Source organism: Lathamus discolor, chromosome 12 (genome assembly GCF_037157495.1).
Source record: "Lathamus discolor isolate bLatDis1 chromosome 12, bLatDis1.hap1, whole genome shotgun sequence".
Lineage (NCBI taxonomy): Eukaryota > Metazoa > Chordata > Aves > Psittaciformes > Psittacidae > Lathamus > Lathamus discolor.
Genome location: NC_088895.1, coordinates 4,326,037 through 4,348,771, shown reverse-complemented (window position 1 = coordinate 4,348,771; position 22,735 = coordinate 4,326,037). Strand labels below are relative to the sequence as shown.

The 22,735-nt window shown below is 44.8% G+C and overlaps 1 protein-coding gene across 3 annotated transcripts in view; it reads right to left on the bottom strand.

Moving 5' to 3' along the window:
• The window catches only part of LIMK2 (LIM domain kinase 2), a 31,955-nt gene that overhangs the window by 7,892 nt on the left and 1,328 nt on the right, over positions 1 to 22,735 (bottom strand). Inside the window, exons 1-9 of one of the 3 annotated variants that reach the window (XM_065692999.1) lie at positions 21,865 to 22,058; positions 21,635 to 21,734; positions 7,728 to 7,863; positions 6,344 to 6,453; positions 5,912 to 6,100; positions 5,377 to 5,482; positions 3,849 to 4,045; positions 2,946 to 3,132; positions 491 to 577 (exon numbers count right to left, since the gene is read on the bottom strand). In XM_065692999.1, the coding sequence (XP_065549071.1) occupies positions 491 to 577; positions 2,946 to 3,132; positions 3,849 to 4,045; positions 5,377 to 5,482; positions 5,912 to 6,100; positions 6,344 to 6,453; positions 7,728 to 7,863; positions 21,635 to 21,734; positions 21,865 to 21,988 (1,236 nt within the window). In that variant the 5' untranslated portion in view covers positions 21,989 to 22,058. Of the gene's footprint in view, positions 1 to 490; positions 578 to 2,945; positions 3,133 to 3,848; positions 4,046 to 5,376; positions 5,483 to 5,911; positions 6,101 to 6,343; positions 6,454 to 7,727; positions 7,864 to 12,894; positions 13,307 to 21,634; positions 21,735 to 21,864; positions 22,059 to 22,735 lie in introns of those variants that run through there. The other 2 variants (XM_065693001.1, XM_065693002.1) reach the window with 2 other exon arrangements.

The following is a 22,735-nucleotide window of genomic DNA, read 5'->3' as shown; positions in this document are numbered from 1 at the left end:
GGAGCTCTCCAGGGCAGCTAACTGGTCTGTGCAGTATGTGTCAGGGCTGGAATAGCATTAGATGTTTAGGGAGATGCCTTTAAGCTAAATCTGACTTTAAAAAGCATGGTAGACAGCCAACAAGAAAATAGTTTAAATACAGCAGGAGTCTTAAATATCTTACAGATACTGGCCCTCATCATTTGTTTTTATGCACAAGGCTCAAAGGATAAATCCTTTATGTAGTGCACAGCTCCACTTGCCTCAGGCTCAGGCTGTTTTTTATCACTGAAAAGCTAATGAACTGGGAACTGAAGCCATGTCTAGTGCTCAGTGTGAGTCACACTTTGTTGCAGCAAACATTCAGCTCATGTCAGCTTTTCCCTGTGTGCTGTCTCCCTCCTCAGTGCCTTGATTCCTGCCAGGATGTTGGCACAATCACTCTATGGATAAAATGGAAGAGAGTTCCACACACTGCTGGCTCAGAAGCTTTTTGCAATCTTACTCCTACCTCTGTCAAGAAAGTCTTCTGTGTTTCCTCATCACAGCGGATCAGCTCCTTCATCACCATCACCTTTCCTGTTGCTTTGTGAGTCACCTGGTGGAAACAGAAACCACAGCTACAGGCAAGGCTCAAGAATACATAGCTCCAATGCTCCTGCAACTCTTCTGAAAGAGGGTAGCATTCCCCTCCATACAGAGCGGAAAATAGATGGGAGAAAATTTTGAGCCTGGGGATCTGCAGAAAATAGCATAAAATCTCTTCTTGCAGAATTCAGCAAAGATCCTGTATGTAAACCAGAAACTACCTAACACTGACAAAGGATCATACCAGGAGACAACATCCCAAGAACCAGAGCTGAAGTCTCCACATTAGGTAGCATAGGGCTGAGCATGCATATAGGCTGTCAAAGCCTCTGAAGGCATCAACTCTGTACTTGTGCATGCCTTAAGTTCCATTCCAGAAAGTATTTGCCCAGCGTGATGCTCACATTTTGTACACAGACCCTAACAACTACGTTCTGAATCAGCAAAGGAACACACGTTCACTTGCATCGGAAACCAAACCAAACAACCCAAATCTACATTACTACATGCTTTGGTTTTATGGGGACTCTGAAGACTGATGGTTTCTGATGAGCTTAAAGAAGTTACTTATGTGCAAGCAGAACTGAGACATACAGGCTATTCAGTTAAGGCAGAAAGAGGTTATTTTACCATGCTCCTAGGGAGCAGTGTATTGCTGCCTGCAGGGAACGTCCCAGAACGGTGGCAAACACACAGAAACCCACTATGGCCATCAGGTGATAAATTTTCTTTCTCTGGACATGGAAAGCCTCTGCAGTTCCTCAAGAGCTGTTTGCCTGTATCCAACTAGTTCCTGGCATTTGGCTGTATTCTAGAGGTTTCTTTTAACTCGCTCTGCCTTGCTTGCACCAGGTGCATGAGTGAGCACAAAGGGTCTAAATTCTGACACACAGGTTGTCCTGGAAATCCTCTCCCCTTCAGTTGCTTAACTTGGACACCTTCGTCTCCCTAAGATCTGCACCTAACTAAACTGCCACCTTCTGTCTAAGAACAGAAGGGAACTATTGTGACCAGATACAGTACTTGTTGCACCAGAAGCAGTCAATCTGAAGCTCAAGAAAGGCCTCATACCCCTTAAAATGAAAAGCTTCTCAGAAAACCTCTAGAACTGCAATCCAGAACACAAGACCCAGTTATAGTATTTAGGAAGTTTATAAGCTCTTGCAAACACCGTGGCACACTAGTTCTGTTTAGAAGCATAGGACGTAACATGGCTGATACAGGTGGAATACAAATGCATGGAATAACACAAGAAAAGCAAGAGTACAATATTCTTCTGCTCCTGCCTGAAATCAAGCATCCATAAACAAGTAGCGAGCCAGGGAACATTACACATTTCAGCCAGGGACATGGAAGCCAGGGACATCTAATACCCAAAGATAAAGATAAGTGAAGAGACAAAGACAAGACAAGGCTATGTGGAATTCTTAAGCTGACATACCAGCAAAACTGAAACAAGTGTCATCATGAACCTCCAAGAAGGCAATTTTAACTCCCAGAGCATGCACCAGAACAGGACAGCTATTGGGTAACTTGAGCAGAAAAACAAAAGTCTTTGTGCCATTAACTGTGGGGACACAGATGACAAAAGCATGCGACAGAGGAAAGGTTCTGCTTACCTGGACCTGTTATTTCTCTATGAGCAGAGGAGAAGAGAAATGCTCATTAGTATAGATCAAAAGCATTGGGTCTGTAGTACTGGCTCACCACCTCCCATGGAAGCATGAGATGAATATGGTGGCTGGACACCTGAAGTTTATACAAGTGTAAGGAGAGAAGTCCCACAACATGGTGAATAGCTGCTGAAGCACCCTCAGTCAAGATTGGGGCTTAAATACAAGAGAACTGCTATTAATGGAGATCTTAACTGTGAGAATCATGCAAGACCTGACCACTAACAGCACACAGACAAGTTATTTTGGCTCTGCTGGGGGTTCAGATGCCCTCACTACGTCAGGCTGTCAAATCTCTCAGCATGGCACACCAAGGGGGGGGTGAGAAATGCTGTACTGGGAAGTTGAATGCACCTCTTCATAGGAAAGATGCTTGTAAGAGAAAGTGTAGTTTGCTCCCCATTCTGCCACCTTACCCAGGTGAGTGCTGTGACACAGGCACTTTGGAGTTGTAAATCTAACTCAGGAGATGAGTATGTACGCCCAAGGTTGGCATTCAAGGGGGAATTCAAGATTGCCTGCAGCCAGAGACACTCATGGTCAGGGAATGAAAGAGAAATGGATCTCACTGAGCAAACCAGGTGAGTTCTATCACCAATCACTATCAGCAAGACAAAGGCCACTGAGACAGTGGCAAAGGATCCTGAGATAGGCAGATACTGCTGTAATCAAAGTAAATGATGAATGCTTGGGGACCTCCCTCACCTTGATAGCTTGTCCAAAAAATCCTTTTCCTAGTACTTCGCCATGAATCAGGTCACAGGGCCGGAAGATTTGCTGGGAGCAGCTAGAAGAGGATCGTAGGGATTCCGAACGACTAATGTCACGGCTCAGGAGGAGCGGTTCCTTTGGAGAACTGGGGCCAGGAGACTTAGAAATGCTGTTACTTCGCCTAGAAAACAAAGGAGACAGAAAGATCAGGGAAGCTGCTGGGAAACTTTTTGTCCAACGTATCCCATCATTAGCTCCTAAAGGTCATTTCTAGATGTGTTTCAGTGCTCTTTGTACCTCAAAAGCCAGATGCTCTCCCAGAACCATGGAAGCTCTTTATAAACCTAGAGCAGCTTCTAGGTCAGAGCTGCCTAACAGCAGCACATCTCCTGGACTGTCAGAGGTGGGGCTCTGTGAACAGGAGGAGGAGGAAGCTGTGAAGACACAGCATGTGCTATCTCTAAACAAAGATTAAAATACTGGTAAATGACTACATGAGCAACTCAGTGCCCCAGACTAGGAAGACATGATTTTCCACAACTCCCACGTCTCAGCCATATCCCTTTAAGGACACATTCTTCCTCAGACATTTAAGGCTTGTAAAAATCAGATCTTTCCATTTGCTAACTGCAAAACTTAACAGCTTTTCTATGTTAAACACAGAGCTCCATATTTTTTATTAAAGAAAGTTTGCCATCCAAAAGGCAATGGAGAGAGTACACATCAATAGCTCAATCTGAAGCTCTCCACTGCTTCACCAATGGTTTATGCCAAGGCTCGTATCAGAGATGAGTCATGTCTCTGCAGACATGTGCAATCATAAGGCACAGAGCAACCCAGCCAGGTAGCACGGGGCAAAGGCAAGCAAGGTCAGAGGCAGCACTTCCAGGTCTTCACCTGAGGGAGCGCCGTCGGAGCGTTCCTTCCAGATTCTCCTTGATGTCCAGTGGTGAGAGGGAGCGCGGGGAAATGGACGCCTTTATGTGTGTGGGAAGACGGGAGTCCAGACGAAGCCTGTCCAAGCGCTGCGAGACAGGGTCGTGCTCTATCAGCAGCTGAAGTGTCTGGCTTGTCTTGCGGATCAGCTCCTCCACCTGAAATCAAACCAAAGCACAGGATGATAGCACACAGGAGGAACACAATGACAGGAGATGCAGCAGAATGCCCCTCAGCAATTAGAGAGTTCAGTGGCAGCACTCCACAGCTGTGGTTTAGTTGCATGCAGGCAGATCAAGGTAGTAATACAGAAGTTGTCACGCTATTCAAATCCTCTCCTTTCTGGTCACTACAAATGACCTGTACAGAAAAGGTGTGGACAGGGTAGAGAAGGTCCAGAAAAGGGTCACAAAGATGATCCAAGGACTGGCCATCCTGCTATATGAGGAAAGGCTGAGAGAGGGGGGTTTGTTCAGCCTGGAGAGAAGGTGGCTTAGGGGAGACCTGATGACCATGTTCCAATATTTAAAGGGTGGCTACAAGATGGAGACTCCCTTTTTGCAAGGAATCACAAGGAAAAGATGAGGGGTAATAGGTACAAGTTACCCTCCGGGGAGATTCAGATTGAACTCAAGAGGACAATGAAGAACAATCAGCCATTAGGATAATCTCCCCAGGGAAATGGTGGATTCCCCAGTGCTGGACACTTTCCAGATTTGGCTGGACAGGGTGCTGGGCCGTCTTGTCTAGACCACATGTTTGCCAAGAAAGGTTGGAGCAGTTGATCCTGCAGGTCCCTTCCAACCTGGTGTGCTATGGTTCTACAGAACACTTTTTTTCCAACACATCTCAGAAAAGTTGCTGAACGATGCAAGCTTCTATCCTGAACAGAGCTGCAAAAACCTGCTTTGCAAAAGCTGCATGGAGATATGTCTGAGAGGTGTCTATTGTGCTCCTCTTCAGCACCGACAGTAAATAAACCCCTTGCAAAGTGAAGGCAATGGTACTCTCACTGCACTCTTTCAGCATCACCCGTTATCTGCATAACTACAGACATCAAATACTTTTACTTGTAAATACAGACATCAAATACTTTTTTTGCAATGGGAAACTCATCCCTAGGATCAGCTGAGGCTTTGTCTATTAGCAGCTGCCTCTGAAATGATCAGAACAGTGGACTTCACTAGCAGTATATGAAGACTCTTCACAGCCTCTCTGTCCTGTGAGATGTCACAGCCCTACACTTTCATTATCTCCCTTCGTGTTTGAATGCCACAAAATCAGAGCTGCATCCTAATCACATTTCCAGCTTTTACATTTTCCTCTTCAGCTGCAAGGGGTAGCAAAGCTTGTCTTCATGCTTATTCCTACTTCCAGCATGAGTACTATGGGTGTACACACACTGTACGTAGGGTGGGAGAACAGTGCCAAGAAACAGAAAAGCTGTAGGAAGGCAGAAGAGGAGGCATCAGAACAGAGCTCTACCCACCTCCTCCACCTGTAATGTACGAATAGGAGCTCCATTAATCTCCAGGATACGATCTGCAGGGTGGATGGCGTTCCGGACATCTGGGCTGATGTGCATCCTGTTCACTCTAAACATGGGAATTACAGCGTGTGTATGAAGTCACTTTAGCCAAAATTATAAAAAAACATTTGATCTCTGATGCTTCCCTTCATATTGGTGTTTTGAAGTAAAACCACGCCAATCTACCAACGCAGGGAGCTACTGTTAGATCAAGTGCATAGGTCTGAGCTGCTCTTCATTTGCCCAATGGCAAAAATTGTTAGTCCAAAACAATTCTCCAAATTTCTGTGTTGGGTGAAGAATACAGCTCTGAGAAATAAAGTTATCACTTAAGGACATCACAAGAGTGAAATGGAGACCAAACACAAACATATGTCCCTGTTGTGCTGAGACAGGTCCCCTCCACAGTTAAAGCAGCTGGCAGGAAGCAGTGCTGCTGAATTACCAGCTCCCTCAGCGCAGATGTGTCCATTACACACATCTTGGTCATACTCACTCTTTCACCTGGACACCAGTGGCATAGCTGGAGCAGCCACCTTCAACAGACACGGAGAACCCCCTCTTGCCATCGGTAGCTGCTGGCATGGAGATGAGGGTCAGCGTATAAGGCAGCTGCTCACGCAGAGACTCAGTTGAGTGTTTTTCTATCATCGGTGTCAGCACAATCTGGTTATGGCATTTTCCACTAAAAAGGTGAAGAAAGTCATTATAGCAGTGTCCCATCCCCCCTGCCCAACTCGCACTTCTAAGTTCTTTCATTGACCGTAAGTTTTAGCTTTCAGTGCTTACACCATTCCTCCCTCCCCCAAAAGGCAGCTTCCTGGCATTCCTTACTGTAGCATTGAGCTGGCCCACACTGAGCCAGCTAAACATGGCTTACACACCCAGCAGGGAGCAGCTCTGTGGCAAAGTGTGCAGCCCGCCTTACCAGTAGAGACTGGAATGTTGCACGAGTGCGTAAGTGTCCCCATCTTCAATGATCACTTTGCAGCTCATACAAGCAAAGCACTCCGGGTGATACTTGTATTCGCCAGCCACCTACAGACAGAAAAGGGAGTAGCTTAGCAGGGCCAAAACCCACCAGCAGATGCAGCTATGGCTTTCCTCTCCTGAATATGTTCACACAGATCTCCAATCAAGTGGCAGCTTTTTACTGCAGAGTTATATTACTCCACTCTACCTTTCCTGAACACCATCCTTGGCACCCTGTTTGCAAATCTTCCCTGAAACAAACACGTCAATGTGCAAAGTAAAGCTTGTGTCAGGAACCCCTGCTATATTTGGCAGCTGCTCAACTATCAAACCCAGTTGATAGTCTGCTGCAGACTAGTAAACAAGCTATTAAACCTATTAAACCCTCCTGTTCAGTTGCTCTTGGCAAGATAACTAACGTTACGCCTGAATTCATAGGGCTGAAAGGGCTTTTTATCTCTTGGCAGACAGGCAGTGCACAAATTCAGGTACTTTACCAGCCAGCTGACAGGAAAAAACAGGCGAGTTGAGACTGAGACAACAAAATACCTTTAAAGAGTATTTTTATTCATTGATCTGCTTTTCTTTGTTCCTTATGAGAACTTCTCTTATTGACAGTATTTTGCAGACTTCTGCAGGCAATGAGAAATCATCTGTGCTTTTCTCAGTACTCCCCTTTGAGGTAGCAATCACTACTGAGTACCATGCTGCTTTTATTTAGGCCTCAGAAAAATGACGGCTGTATTTCATTCTTGACAGTTTTAAAGGTTAACTATTTGCAAGGTTGTGGGAAGGATGGGAACATTTAGGTGAGCTCCATATTGTGCAGGCAGAGTTGGATGCTTCAATGCAATTGGGCCTAGCACTATTTCAAGACACTTCAAACCCACTCTGGCCACAGTATAGGTGGGATGTGGATGGCATCCTTCCTCAAAGGCAGAACCTGCTCCTTATGCTGGGCTGAGAGGTTTGACTCTGCAGTGCAGTGGAAAATCACCCCTGGAGACACTGAACCACTGTGCTAAAGAAACTGAACAGATGACCCCTTAATCACCTTCCTACTTCTCATGCTTGTGCATTTCAGCACCTTACTGTCTTTGATGCTTCAGATCTTCATAACCCCCTCCTGTAAGAGCTACCCCTGTTCAGAAGTAATATTTCTCTAGAAGGTGCACACACAAGCCTCATTTCTAATCCCTGCTTAGAGATTAGCATAGTAAAGAGACTATTACCTTCAGTTTATTTGGTTATCTGAACAGCTACGGCAACTCCCAGCCAAGTTGGAGGAGCTGGAGGCAGGCATGTCCTGCCTCCAGGCAAGAGTCCTTCCGAGTCCTTACCATCACAGGTCCAGTCATCAGCAGAGAGCAGCCATGGCAAAATTCCCCAAACTTCCCCCAGTAGTCTTTGTGACAGTACAGCTTCCCATCTTTCTCATAGTACCAGTTAGTGAGGGGATCCTGACATTCAGAGCACCTTGAAGGAAACAAAGGCACAAAGTTCCAGTTGGCAACAAGTCACAAACCAATGAAAAAGGGCCTCTCCTGCACAGAAAAAACATGCAGCAGCAGCTCACCATGAGCTCTTCCACTTATGGATGTGCTAAAACTCTCCATTTCCCAAAGCCTTTTCAACTGGTTTGTAAGGAGAGGTGGTATCACCCAATACAAAGTAAAAGACAAGCTTCCAAAGTTTAAATCAAATCCCATCTATGTATTAAAATGCATCAATAAGTTTATAAATTCTGCATTACAGATTCTGCTCCTGTGCTTTCTCCCTCTTCCTGGAAGCAAGCTTCCAGCTGCAGGGCTGTCCTGCACACAGAGTTCTGCTGCGTTTCTACTCGGTGTTTCTATAGCATCACACTGTTCTTGTGCCAGGGCATCCATCTCCTCAGTCAGCTTAGGAAGCAGGACAGAGGCAGGACCCACTTTCCTATGCAAAGCAAAGCCAGTTTTGCTTTGTGGAAAGCTTTCCTATTCTTCTGTAGGTAGGCCTCTCCCAGAAGGTAAACTGCAGCACTATCCATTTGAAGGAGAGTTTTCAAAGCAGTTCATCCTTTGAACTCCACATACTTACTGCATTTGCCAATTAACAGTGATGAAAGTCCTCCACCTCTCCCCACCAATTGCTTTCCCTTTCCTTCTGCTGATGACAGTGCGTGAGACAAAACCAAATATAACCAACCAACCAAACCAACCACAAACCCCAAAACAAAACTATTTGTCTAATTTCATGAAGGGAGTCTCAAAATCCTTCAGATACCAGTGGTAGCTCCTGTTCAACAAGCAGCCATTATTAATCCTCTATCTACCCTCCCTCCCCTCCCAAAAAAAACAAGGAAAAAGATGCAGCAATTCTACTACAGACGTCGTTTTAGCAAATCACAAGCAGAACCCAGATATCCAGGCTTCCTGAACACAAAATAATCCTGCCTCAGCACCAGGCAAGGGAGTTTAACATCTGCAGCGTGAAGGTGTGACTTAATGGAGAGATAAGGCACAGACAGCAGTTGCATCACTAAAGATTATCCCATTAGCCCTGGGGAGCGTGTTCTCACACTTTAAAAGGGAAATTAATCTGGTGTTGGTATCCGATATTACTAATCTGGTATCTGGTATTACTAACCTGGTATCTCAATTTCTGAGCACAGAATCCAAGGCAAGTGAGTCACCAATAACTGGTTCAAAGGAACACCTCAAGGATCAACGTCGTTGTCAGCAAGTTGCTTTCCCAAAGGTGGAAGGAAGAGCTGCCTCTGTCCTTTACCCCAACAGCTGTCTCAGGTACTATATTGGAGGGGAACCCCTGGCACCAGGGTGGGGGTTTCAGTGGGTGTGTGCCCCCCTAGAAGGCACCAAATGCACTGAGGTCCGCTAGTGGCAGTGGAGGTGCACATTCTACATGGTGCCAGGTCTACCATGTTGTAGACTTCACACTTCACAAGCTTCCTGAAAGCTTATTTGTGCCAGAGACATTCCTTGTAAACTCCACCAGCTTGTAATGAGTGTGATGATATGCGAAGAGGGTCGTGCTCCAACATGGAGAGAGTTATTTGCTCCATCTCAAGAGACTGTAAAGCAACAAGGTAAAGCTGCTTGTAATCAGCCTATGGTTTTACGGAAAAAAAACACCTCATGAGGTATTTAGTGCTGTACCCTACTCTCAGGAAAGTTGTTCCTTCTAATGGATTTGGCTCTTACAGTGTTTATTCTCCCAGCTGAGTAGCTCCAAATCCTGTTCCCCCTCAGCCCCCTTTTCCTTGGTGATGGGAAGGAAGTCCAGCATGTGCAACAGGCCCTGCCAATTTTGTCTGAGGCAGGGGGATCGCTAACTTAACACTGCTATACTATACACGGTACAAGCACCATTACAGCCTCAGCCTTGGGGCACTGTCATAGTTACACCCTGCTCATGGTATGCAAGAGACCTAGAAGGCAGTGCAATGCATTTTGCCTTCACCCACTAGCCTTTGGCTTTCATTTGCAGTAAATACCCCACGCTGAGTGATCAAGTAGGTGAGTGGGAGGGAGAAAACAGCAAGTGGAGACTAACAGCAAAGATTTCTATCACCTTGTGGCAGGAACATCTGGCTCAGCATGGACAAATCGGATCCCTCAGACTTATCCGACTCCTGCATGCATGCCTGTACCAGTGCGTGCTTCGAGGGTGATTACATCTTCAAACAGGGAGCTGTGACCAGACCTGCACTTGGGATGCAGGCAGCAACACTGGAGACTGCTCCACCAGGACCTCAAGACTTCGCTGTCTGTCCAAGTTCTCTCCAAGCAGGTGGGTTATTTATTTAGCTGGTTTTAAGCACAACACCCTCCCTTCCTCACCCCTCTCCAATTTCACCTTCAACCACTCCTTTTTCTCCCTAAGAAAATCTAAAATTACTGCAAAAGCAACACACCTGCAGTTCTGTTTAGATGGGTTCCAGAGGGTCACATACACTTGGTCTTCTCTTTACCTTTCCCCTACTTCTTCATGGTTTGATTCCAACCTTACAGCACTTTGATTAGTTTGCTTCCATCCAGAAATAAGCACTGGTATCTAATTTGCAACACACCCATAGCAAAATGAAGGTAAAGGGGTGGAGCCAGTAAGCAGTCAGTTCTTTGCTATGCAATTAAACAAATCTGGGCAGGACAAGTTTGCAGCTTAAGGCTCAGAACCCCACCCAGGGCAATGAGGCAATAGGAACAAAGCAACCAGCCCAGAGAGGGTAGATGCTGGCAATGGAGCTAAGTGGCTGCTTCATGAATGACTGCAGCGAACAGACATGGCCATGGCCCGTATTGCCAAGCAGCACCTTCTGTTGTTACTGGCCATGCATTCTGCAATGGAGAAGAGGCTTTAGATTTGCCAGGTGTAGAGAACTGGCTGACAGCACACAGGTACAGCTTCAAGACCTATTTCAGCACCTTCACCCAAATGATAAAGGTATCACATGATGTTCCACATGACTCTCATGAAGAGATATGTCATAAGAGTTATCACTGCTTCCTTTCCCTCCCCAATCAGAGTTTGTGGCACTGCAGCACTACCATTGACAGGGCTCGCATCAGCTGAGACAGAAATACGATTAATTCCACAGGTATTAAGCACCAAATCTTTGCCAGTCACCATAACCAAACGAAAGGAAGAGGAACATTTCTTGCTCCTCTGTCTGTTACTAGAAACCACTATCTTCTCCTAGATAATTTGTGATTCTTATTACAGAGTAACAAAGCATGGTAATTATGTTTCTTGGAGGACTGGTAACAACCATACCTGAGGTGTTTCCTCTTGCTGTGCAGCCACCGTTTTCAGAGCTGCAGAGCCCAGGTCTGATTATACAGTCCCATACATTATGATTCTTCACTTCGCAGCCATGGCTATAAAGATTAATTTAATCTGTATTCCACAGCCATCCTCCAGAAACCCCAGACAGCACCAAGTGCAGTGTTCAGCCCTGATGCTCTGTAGCACAGCAGGTGCAGAAAGAGTTCACAAATAGCTTCTTGATGGCCCCTTGTTTTTGTGCGGGGTGGTAGGAGGATCAGGTCACAACAGGTATCCAGCCTGGTTTTCAGTGAGATGGGAGATTCAATTGATGTGGCATCTCTTTTACATCTAAAATGAAAGCTAACACCCTCATGGAAGCAAAGACATCCCTGGCACTGAAGAGACAGATCCCTTTGAGAAGGGCTCATTAACAAAAGGCACCCCTCACACATACTGTCAGGCTGGATCAGTTAACGCTAGACAGGCTCAGAAGAGCTGTGGTGCCAATTCTGCAGCAGAGCAGGGGAGAGGACAGTCACGCAGACAGAAAGCTGCAGAGTAACACGTAACCCCAGCCTGTAGCTAACCCAAAGGTTTAGCAGAGGTGTGTGTGCTGGCTACACAAGAGATGCTAGACAAGGAAGGATGGATGCTAGAAAACAGATTCAGTACTAGAAGACTAGAGTGTTTAAGCTCCAGCTATGCAAACCATTTTGATACACTTAGGAGAAAGTGTATCTATGGCCTAGCGTAATGCCCTACACATATTATAAATAACAAAAATCTTCTTACTTTCCTTCTTCTGAAAGCTGATGCTGTTTCAGAACGTCTCCTAAAGAAGCTTAGTAATTGCACAGTGGTATTTACTCCTATACTAGACTGTTTTAACAAAAGGCTCCTTACTGCCAAAGCAGTACAAAAGTGTTTGCAGGAACAGGATCAATAATGTGCAAATCGGAGTGGAAGGGATAGGAGGGAGACAATGAAACTGCAAGCTGTGCTTTCCCCATCCATTCACCTTATCAGCACATCAGCATCAGTCACCATCCTGAGTTCAGCCCCACTAACAGTTTTCACTATGTAATGCAATCAAAGCCTTATTCTGTAGCGGTTACCTTTCTCAAGGCTCATTTGTTCAACAGGACCAAGCACGGTTGTTAATATAACTAGAGTATCACAGGAAAAGAATCTTTTCCGCATAAGGGAAATGTGCTGCTTGTCCCCAGTTATCTGCAAAGTACTTATTTCTTTTTTCAAGAAGATTATGCACTGCCTCACAGCAGATTACATCACCTCCTCGAACTTCCAACAGCAGCACCTCACCTCACCCTGTGCTATACCCAAGCACAAGTAGCTTTGGAAGAGACATACGCAGCAGCAGCCATAGTAATCTCATTCCTCTGGTGGCAGAGCAAAGCACAGGGGCACAATGTAAAGTGGCATATGTAGCGTTGCTCTGCAAGGGAGCCTGCTTGCTGGGCTGCACAGACACCATCTCACAACACAGCTGCCATACCCTTGTACCAGAGAGCTGCAGAGGCTGGTAATAAGGATCTTTCCCATCGCCTCCTCCAAGCAAGACAGGATCCCAGTTTGAGGCCAGCTGTCCCCTGCACACAAGCACTGGCCGGCATTCTTCACACCTCGTGTGCTAACTGCTTAGGATAGGACAGGGTAGCATTACAGGGGGCAAAATGACACTTGGAAGGTCAATTGCTAATCCTGCACAAGACTTACCGAAAGGGATCCTTGGGAGCGAAGTAAGCTGGGGCAGACAAGTAACTTCCCATCTTCAACACTGGATAAACCGGCTCAGCCACAAACTTGTCCAACTGCCTCTGAACAGCTCTGTTCTGCCAACATGGCAGCAACCCGTGCTCATTTAATCTTGCGCTGATTCAGGTACTTCACCTCTCTCTGAAGCTGCCCAAGGAATGCCAGGTCTCTCGGCTGCTCATTCCTTTTCAGACTTTTCCTGGCTCTCATGCCTATAACCATCTTCTCCTGCACTCAGTGGCAGCAGCACCCTTGGGAAGGATACAATAGCAGCTGACCGGGCTAGTTGGACATGCTTCTGCAATAGTTCTTGCAAGCTCTGCTGCCTGCTAACTATTGTCAAGTTTTCCCTTCTCTGGTTCCACCCAAGGGTGGGAGGGGAGGAGGAGCCATGCATGGCAGGAGGACAGCCCGTGGCTACAGAGCCCGAATAAGCTCCGCTTCTATACCAGGGGTGGAGCTTTGATCCAAAGAGGGGCTGTGTTAGTTAAGTGCTGAAAGATAGCAGCTTTTGCCAAAGGAAGAGCCAAGTGCATAAACGAGAAACTGCTCTTTGCAGCAGGGCACATTCTGATGGAGAATGCCAAGGAAGGCAGCGTCTGACAAAGACAACTAGCCGCACCTCCAACCACACCATGTTAACTTTAACTACGTTTACTACATACTAAATCCCCCACAGTGAGCGGGCTTAGACTACCTTCACAGTACCTACATGTTCATCCTCCTGAAGCACAAGTGTGCTTCATCCAAAGAAAAATCACTTTCTTTCCAGCACTCTTTTAACAGAGATCATTGCAGTCATTTAACCTAATCTTAATCTCCTGAATGAAAACTGAGATATAAATCAGCACAGACGAGACCTCTCTCCTGCTTGCAGCACATGTAGTTTTATCGTTTTGCTTGCTCTGAAGCCAAGCATGATCTCTTAACAGCTAAAACTGTTTGCAAGACACTCAGAACTGCAACAAACATACGCTGCTACACTGAGCCCTCCCAGCTCTGTACAGTCAGCGAAGCCTGGCATGCCTGAACACAGCCTGAAAGTAATGCTGTGTTCCAGAGGCAAGAATACTCCAATGTGCTTTTACTGGAGATGCTTGTTCAGCTGGCATATTGTTCAAGGGACTCTTGGGGCTGCGACGAGGCAGTCTTGGCTGCAGATTTGACAGCTGCTGCTCCCTGGTGAAGCAAGCAGAAAGCCAGGCAGCCTTTCGGGTTGGTTTTCCTTGGTTTTTGACGTTTCATAGGCAGTCACCTTTCTGGAAAACAAAACAAGACCCCCACACCACATCCAAAACAAAAACCCCCAAACGAACCACCATCATTTCCACCCATTCTGTGTAGCTTCTAAGCTTGGCTGTAAACGTGCAGCGAAGCCTAGTGCTGCAGAGCCCGACGTGGTTGTCAGTTCCAGCACGGGTCTAATTCCTTCTGACATTTCACACAGCTCTACTGGAAGCAGCAACACGGTGAGTCTGTGTCTAGGAATGCGCTCTGGTCTCCCACATTCTCTATATGTTGCGTGCTGAAAACGCGCCAGCGCTCACAATCCAGCACTGCCTGGCTATCAGCACCACCCCACAGCACACTCATGCCTCCCGTGCATCGCAGAGCCCCTCCCCTGCCCGCTATCACCTACAGACAAAGGCTCTTCCCCACAATTCTGCTGCCGTGGGCTGAACTCCCTCCAAGGGGAATTCCACGTGACCCCATAAATCCCAACTCTGCAGACGAAACCTTTGAAGATTTGATCCGCAGATGTGATAAGCAGCCAGCTAGTCTGTGAATGAAGCCAGCAGATAAAGCCTGACTTCAAAGTAATAAAAACCACCCAGACAGCTAAGCAACTGGGAAGGGATTTTGTTTGAGACTTCCTTAAAGCCAAAGGACACACAGTCAAATGCCTATTTAAACAGGAAACATCAAAATGATTTTACTTTTGCAGCAGGCCCCAGTAAGTTACTTTTCCCTATACTGAATTCTCTTGTTACTTGCCTTTTTTTCTGTCTCTTTATTGTGTGAGAACACAATAGCTCTGATAATAGTGCTCTGGAAAAGCTGTTAATGTGTTCATACATCCTAGATCTGAATTCCTGCCAGAATGACTGTACTTCAGAAATGCTGATAAACAGGTGGTATGTAGGGGGACCTCTTCTGTGTAATTTTACTGATACCATCTCCAGGGGCCAAAATGCACTGCAGCAAATTTAACACCATCTGAACTCAGATACCAGCATCTTCTCTCTTGCAAATGCTGACAGCATTTCCACTACAAACGTGCAGCCATCACAGCACAGTTGTGATGTTTCCTTGCTACGGTTTAGATTTGGACAGTATTTTTTTTACCAGTAAGAAGCCTGAAAAATGTAACTAGCAAATAAAAACCAGCAAATGAAAAACCTCGACAATGACTTAATGTGAATTTTATTGCAAACCAAGTCGCAGCCGTTAGTTTTATCCCCACAGAAATGCACCACAGCTATTGTGATATTCCAGTGATTAATCTCTTAAACCAGCTGGGGTTAGGCTGCACATCCAGACACCCTCTTTACTACACAGTTCATGCATGTCTACAGACAGATGTATTGCTCAGCGTATCTACCAGCCCTAAGATAGACAAATTTATCCTGGCACAGACAGGCACTTAGGTATGTGTGGGACTGGTATAAGCTGGGGAAGAGGCATCTGCTTGATGCCTGAAGTCTGCAGCAAGTCTTTGTTTCAGCATGGGCGCAGTCTGGAGGCATTCCAAATACTTTAGTACAATCCCAACACCTCATTGTACTTCCAAGGCACTTACACATAACACGTGCTTTGCTGCTGTTGAAAGAGTCAGCCCCTGACTTGAGCTTTGAAACTAATACTGTTTGATATGCACATAGCTCCGAGTGAAAGCTCCTGCACACAGCTCTTGAGTAAACCAAAATGAACAGTGAAGTGAAGCTGATCTCCATCAATGCATCTTACTTATAAGCAGCAGCAGAACTTCATACCAACACAATGATAACTACTGGGTACCCAACATCACCAAGTACAGCGTTAGGATGGAGACAGAATTTCAGTCTTCACCATACTTGCCTAATGGCTGCAGACCTCCTGAATGTGTGTAGGCTGAGAAGCAAAGCAAAGAAATTCAACCTAAATTTCATAGGTTATATATGGTTTTGGAATAGTGACTTCTGATCTGGTAATGCACTGCTACTTCTGTCTGTGCAGACCGCGGAACTCCTTGGGGAAGGATCCTGTCTCACTCATGTGGAAAGCCTACCACATACTGGGCTGTGTGAGTAATTCCAGTTACCTTGACATAATAATGCTCTGATAACAGTGCCCTAAAGGACAAGCTGCACAAGTCAACTAAAAAGTCCAGACCGGAATGTCCAACTCCTCCTTAAATATAAAGGCTCCTCACTGGTGTCCTGTAGCTGATATACTCCCCTGAGGAATGTGTCTGCTTTCACCTGCAAAATGCTTCATTGTTCCTTTGGATTTTTAAGCTCTTGAACAGACGGGGTGATATGTGTGCAAACAAGCAGTTGGCAACTATTTCTCCTTAAATCTGATAGTGAGCTGCTGAATTTCAATGCTGATGGAGACACCATCAAAAAGACATTCCCAGGAGTCTGTAGGATTAGTGGAGAAGGGTTCTCACCTTTGAGGCCCTATCATTAGCTTTCTGTAACTGCCAGAAACTGGAGAAGACAGAGGAGGAGATTCTTGTCTTCCTTCTTCTACTATAGTGAAACTGACTTTTGTTACTGATCTCCTCTCCCACCTCCCCCAAATTCAGCTGCTGTGTGTACAAACCTGACTGTTCACAGCTGAAAAGCTAAAAGAAGATTCAAAGCATCAAACATCCCCACATTTCAAAGTCATCTCAATACACACCTTTAGTTATTAACATTTGAGCTTCCCACCCTGTCACTGTAGATCTATTTGTCCTGTTGTCTGTGGGGAGGAAGCAGTGTTTGAAAACAAAGGCCTGTGCCAAACAGGTTGAACCAACAGAAGCGATCCAGGAAACAGAGTCTGTAAGAAAAAACTTGGTCCAGGGCTTCTTCAGTCTAGGACAGGCTGATGGGAGATTGCTGCTTTCAAATAGGAAAAGGTTATTGCAGGAACAGAAGGGAAAAAAGCTTTGTTTTCCATGCCCACTGTGAACATGAATAGAAGAAATTAATTTAAATTGCAACAAGGGATTTCCAAAGATAGCAGACAGAAGCTTCTAACACTAAGGATAAGTAAGTGGTAGTAGACATGGTCTGGGAGACCAAAAACCTACAGTGATGGGTGCTTGTTAGGAATGATCAATTCTAAGCCATAGAAGTTACTTGCTTCAAACTAAGCTGAAGCTCAGTAGGTATTGTAAGAACAACAGAAAATAGATTTAGAAGATACCCTCAGAAGTCATCTAGTTTATCCTGCAACCCCCAAAACAGGAATAACTCTATACACTCTTACTACAAGTTTGCCTTCTTGCCTTCCCCTGCCCCCAAATGGAAAAAGAATCAAAGTGATTCACAAAGTTTTGCTGAGCAAAAGATATTTCTATAGCACACAAACTATGCCATTCAGTATAGAAAAATCACGGCTTTGTAAGACAATCAAACCACTAGACTTGGCAAATTAATAGTGGTTCTCTTTCTGCTCAGTAGCCTGGAGCTGAGGCATCCCCTCGATGCACGGGTAGCTAATCCAGTTCTGGTTTCTGTCCACAGACAATTGTCCCACTGCAGAGAGCACACAGCGGGTGGGAGACGAGGGATTCTGGGAAGAATCTACTTTTAACCTTGTTCCACTCCTGAGAAACAGTCAGAAGGAGGATTTATTTCAAATTCACTTCAGAATCCTGGCAGGGGACAGAGCCAGGAGCTCTCCTGCGCTCTGCCAAAACCCTTCCAGTTTTCCAAGTATTCATTTACAGAAAACAGCCTTCTGGTGGTTACAGCGCTCCTCGTGATTTAGCTTCTAGCTCCAGTAGAGGTTAACACAAATAGAAATGAAGTAATACACTCAAAACGAGTGCAAATACTCGAACCCTTAGCAATCTGTCAGGTGGACTGATTTAACTCCAGGTAATAAAGCAATTTTTATTGTGATTTAAAGAATCAATTTTGTTTTATTACTTTAGGGGTTTCTTTACAAGTGCAAACAGTTTCTTAACTATTCAAGACCTTCTTTCATTTTAGCCAGTATCATCTTCTGGAAAGTCAATTTACTACTTAGAATTACTTAAATATAATAATGTAATCCCTGATCAGTATAAAAAGAGTCAATATATATTTATATTTTCTGTTATTCAATATATATATAAAGATATATATTTAATGAACAGATATCAAAAGCCTACATTTTCAGTCATACAGTTAGTATTAAGTTAGTATCAAACTATTTCATAATATAATTAAAAAAAATACAGAAAGCCATGAGCATGTTTCCCGAGGTCCAGCAGCACTGCATATGCATAAAAATGCGATGTATGAAGCAAAAAGGAGATATTTGTCCAAACTGAATTAATTGTTTCTGGTCACCATCATCGCCAGTGCTTTAGACCTACTAATCAAAAACCTTGGATTCATACGGAATTTCTCTGCTTTCCTTTCCTCTCACAGAAAAAGGAAGATGAGCTTCCCTGCTCTTCAAACTCCTGCTGATTTTTCAGCTTTTAATTGGTTGATTTTGGTATAAAATAAGAGTATATTTTTACATCTGTAACTGTGAAATCATCAGTAATCCATCACCTTCAGTAACTTCTGTTGGAGAGTTACTGTGAGCAGTTTCTCTCTGATATAGTGGGTTTGGCTTTTGTTTGACATTCCTGCAGCAAGCCTCTGCTACTTGGCCACTTCAATTAGATTTATTTTATAGACCATATTCACATACATCCTCTTGCTTTTTCATGGTTAGGAAGGAACTGAACCTTAGCTTTCTTCCTTCCTGAAAAGTTTTTAAGCACCCTGCTACGGTAGGAATTCCTGCCACCATTTCCAATGATTTCCTTCATCTGGATCCAAAAGCATTTTCCACCTGGACCTATTCAAGAAGCTTGATCCGAATTCATGGTTTCAAATAATCAAAACTGGATTTTTAACAAATACCCTGTCCTTAAGATTAAACCATGCAACTGTATCTGGGTCTTCTCAAACCATCCTACTCCAATTTAAATATGGATTACCCTTACAGAAAGAGGGAATTGGTTTTAATTTCATTTGTCTTGGGGGGAGCACAAAACAAATCAAACAACACAAAATGCAACAATGGGCATCAAAATACCAGGTATCAATAGTTTATTCAAAGGTATGATTCAAGGCAGTATCTTCTATTTTGTAAGAGGGAAAAAAGTTGGACTGAAAGCAGTAAGGACAATATGCTCTAGGTAAAAAAAAAAAGCCCTTCCAATAATCCCGTTGGGTAAAAGTGATCCAGACCAAGGAAAAAGATACCACTCCACTTCTCTTTCCCTTTCTTGGTGTAGTGTTTGAAGTTCTGTGCAGAAAGTCCCAAAGCCAGTGGAACTGTGTTATCAGCGAAAAGTAATGACCTTTGAAAGTGTATGCTGTCTCAACAGAATTCAGAGGCACAAAAGTACATTCAGAGTTAATTCACAACAGATATTGCAACAGAAACATCCAAGAAACTTCCTGAGCGAGATCCAACCCATCGGATTTGAGCGTAAGGACCAGCTGGCCAAAGAGCAGTTTAAAACATCCAAGACACACGAATAGGGATTTGCTTGTCCCTCCAGCCACAGCAGAGAAAATTCACAGGTTTCAGAGACAAAGCTCCTGTACATGCAGCTTGAGGAAGGAGGGAAGTGACAAAAAACCTAAATCCTCAGGGACATGCATGTACGTCAGCTACTGCCAGAGCCAAGCATGATCAGCAGCCTAGCCTGACCAAGAATAAACAGAGCTAACAAGCCTGGAGCAGTGCCAACCAGCATTAGAGAAATTATGTGTGCCAGGCCAGGGAGTCAGCTAATCCACAGGAAGACTGTAAAAAACACTCCACAAGAGCTGCCGGAACTCACAGCTCCCAGCTGCCAAAGGCTCCTACCCTTGAAGGCTTTCTAAAGTTTGGCTTTGGATACCAAGCACAAGACTGCTGCTCAGCATGGTTTAGGGATAACAGAAGAAAACAGAACAGAGTGCAAACTGGATATTTGTTTTCATGCACAGCCCTACTCTGGAACTAGGAAAAAGGGAAGGGCAGCTTCCTTCACTGCAGGCTCCAATTGTTCATTCAGCATGGCAGCGTAGCTGGGTGCTAAAGCTAGCCAAAAGCACAGAGCATAAGAGAAGCCCATCAGGAAATGCAAAGTCATTACACAACTCAGGGGAAGAGCTGGTGTCTTCACTTGTAAAGAACAAACAAGGAAACAACCCACCAAACTTCCATTATATGTTATAAACCATGATATCAAATCCTCTGTGAAGTGTCATGAGGATCTGCCTTCAGATCTGCTGTTATTTACCCCAACAGCCCCAAAAGCAAGATGCACCAAGACATTTGCAAATCAAGACCTACAACAGAAATACATTCAAAGGCAAGACAGACTTACAAGGACACACAGCTTTGGGTTTGGCTACTGACACAATCTAGGGAAGCTCAACAGTAGGATACAAGCTCTTTAGGGAGAAGAGAAAAACAGAATTAAGACAAGCTGACTCAACATAGCTAAACATGAATACTCAAACCAGTAGAAACCCAAGAGACTGTGGTTTGCATTGATATAAAGCTGTAATTGTGATTATCAACATGTAATTAACAGCATTCTGCAAGTCAACAGAGCTGGCACTGCTTTGGCAGCGTGACAAGCCTTTTTAGTTTTAATATACCAAAATCCATACTCTTCACTTCAACAAAGTTGGGGTACTTTGTCGGGGATTTTTAGTTCTCTAAACCAGGACAGTAGATGGCTATCTTGGCACAGCAAACATCCCTCCAAGCCACACTTGGGCTCCCTCTTTCCTTTGACAGTAGCCAAAACATCAGCCTCTTCAGATTCAAGCCAACACAGAAGCCAGTAGAAGCTGCAGGTACTCAACCCCTCTCAATAATAAAGGCCCCTTCAGAAATGTGATTCTGGAGCATGACAACTGAATTTTCATAAAATACCAATGAGAGGCACTCCTCTTACCACCAGGAAGAAAAGCACCTCAGAGATCCCTTTTTGTCCTTGCTGAAAGCAACATTTCCCAACAGGTTTCGTAAGTTTCTATGTCTTTAGAGTTTGAAAGGGAGAGGAAGCAAAACAAGATTGCCCTCCTCCGTATCAGTTTTCCCCCAACACTGGGATATCTTCCTTGTACCTACCACATATGGAAGTGGCAGCAGGCTATCCAAACTGCCTGGGCACTACTTTGGAATGGAGCTGAAGACAAATATGCAACCTATGGCTTCTGCCACCACCAGTAAATCAGAGCTTTCATCTGGACTTTATCTGTAGTCCTGTTTGCGTCAGCATGGCAGCACTTTGCCAAGCAGTGTCAGACTCTCACTGGGACTGAAAGTCAGCTCCAGAGCACTCCTGCAAGCACTGAAGGGCAGCAAGCAAGAGCACGCTATCGCTCAGCAAGAGGCTTGGAACAGGTGATAGAGGTGACAGCAAGAACTCACAGTTAATGCTGGTGCTGCACCCACCAGTCCCAGGCCAGCTGACCCACACAGGGAGAGTTTAATGGGCTAAAGTTTTACCTACCGGAAACAGGAAACGTGCCAAGCTTCATTGACAGTCTTGTAGAGGCGCTGACCAGCAGCAATGCTGTCCCCACATCCTAGACACCTCCAGACTTCTTCACCTGGGTATAAAGTGATGTACAGCAAAGAGTTTACATCAGAGAAAACAAGGATTGCTGCACCCCTGATGAAGAACAACCCTGAACCACATAATTGACAGGAAAGGCTCCACAAGGAAAGTTAAGCCAATACCAGGCAGTCTGTAATCCCTGAATGTTCCCAAACTGAACTTTGGCATCTTGTATGTATATCTTTTTTTTCCTCCAGATCTAACATCACCATCTGCTCCTTCACATGCTGCAGGAGAAAGCAACATGACTTCTCACAGAAAACAGCTGAGTTACAGCTACGCTGTATGCAGAGTGGAGAATTCGGGAAGGCAGGTTGGTCTAGATCCACAGCACTAGGGCAGGAAGCCACATTACTATTTCCCCCATGCTACTGACCCAACACGTAACGTTTGCACTCATTTGTGTAATTAACTGGATTTCCCAGAACTGAAAGAAAGGAAAGGCGAGCTTTATTCATAGAGACAACTTGACTACCAGGAAGGAATTACACACTTGAATGAATATTCCTGTAGAGACCATGCAGCCAACACCAGACTAGCAGCCACTGGCCTACTGCACTTTCAGAACATACTTATAATTGTTATAATGCAGTAATAGTTTCTGTTAGAAATGCCATAAAGCCTCAGAGAGAGCTATTTAGTTCTTTATAAGTTATTTAGATGCATGAAAAATGGTATGAAAACTTGCTCACAAAGAGCATCTGGCACACACATAAATACTATCCAAAATCCAAACAGCTGTACAGGCATGTCAAAGAAAGAGTCAAGGAGCTGGATGAGCGCATGATGGCACAAGGAACCCATCACACAGCTGGGTATTTCTCAAACCTGTTTCTTCCTGCTACCAAAAGGTTGCTGCAGTAAGCCTGCACAAGGAAAGAATATATCTGGAGAAGGAAAACCACTAACCACGGACTTCCATTTCCCAAAGGACATTAAAACTCAGTAGTTGTTCAGGCAAGCTGATACCAAGGTTAAGTCCCTGGAAGTTAC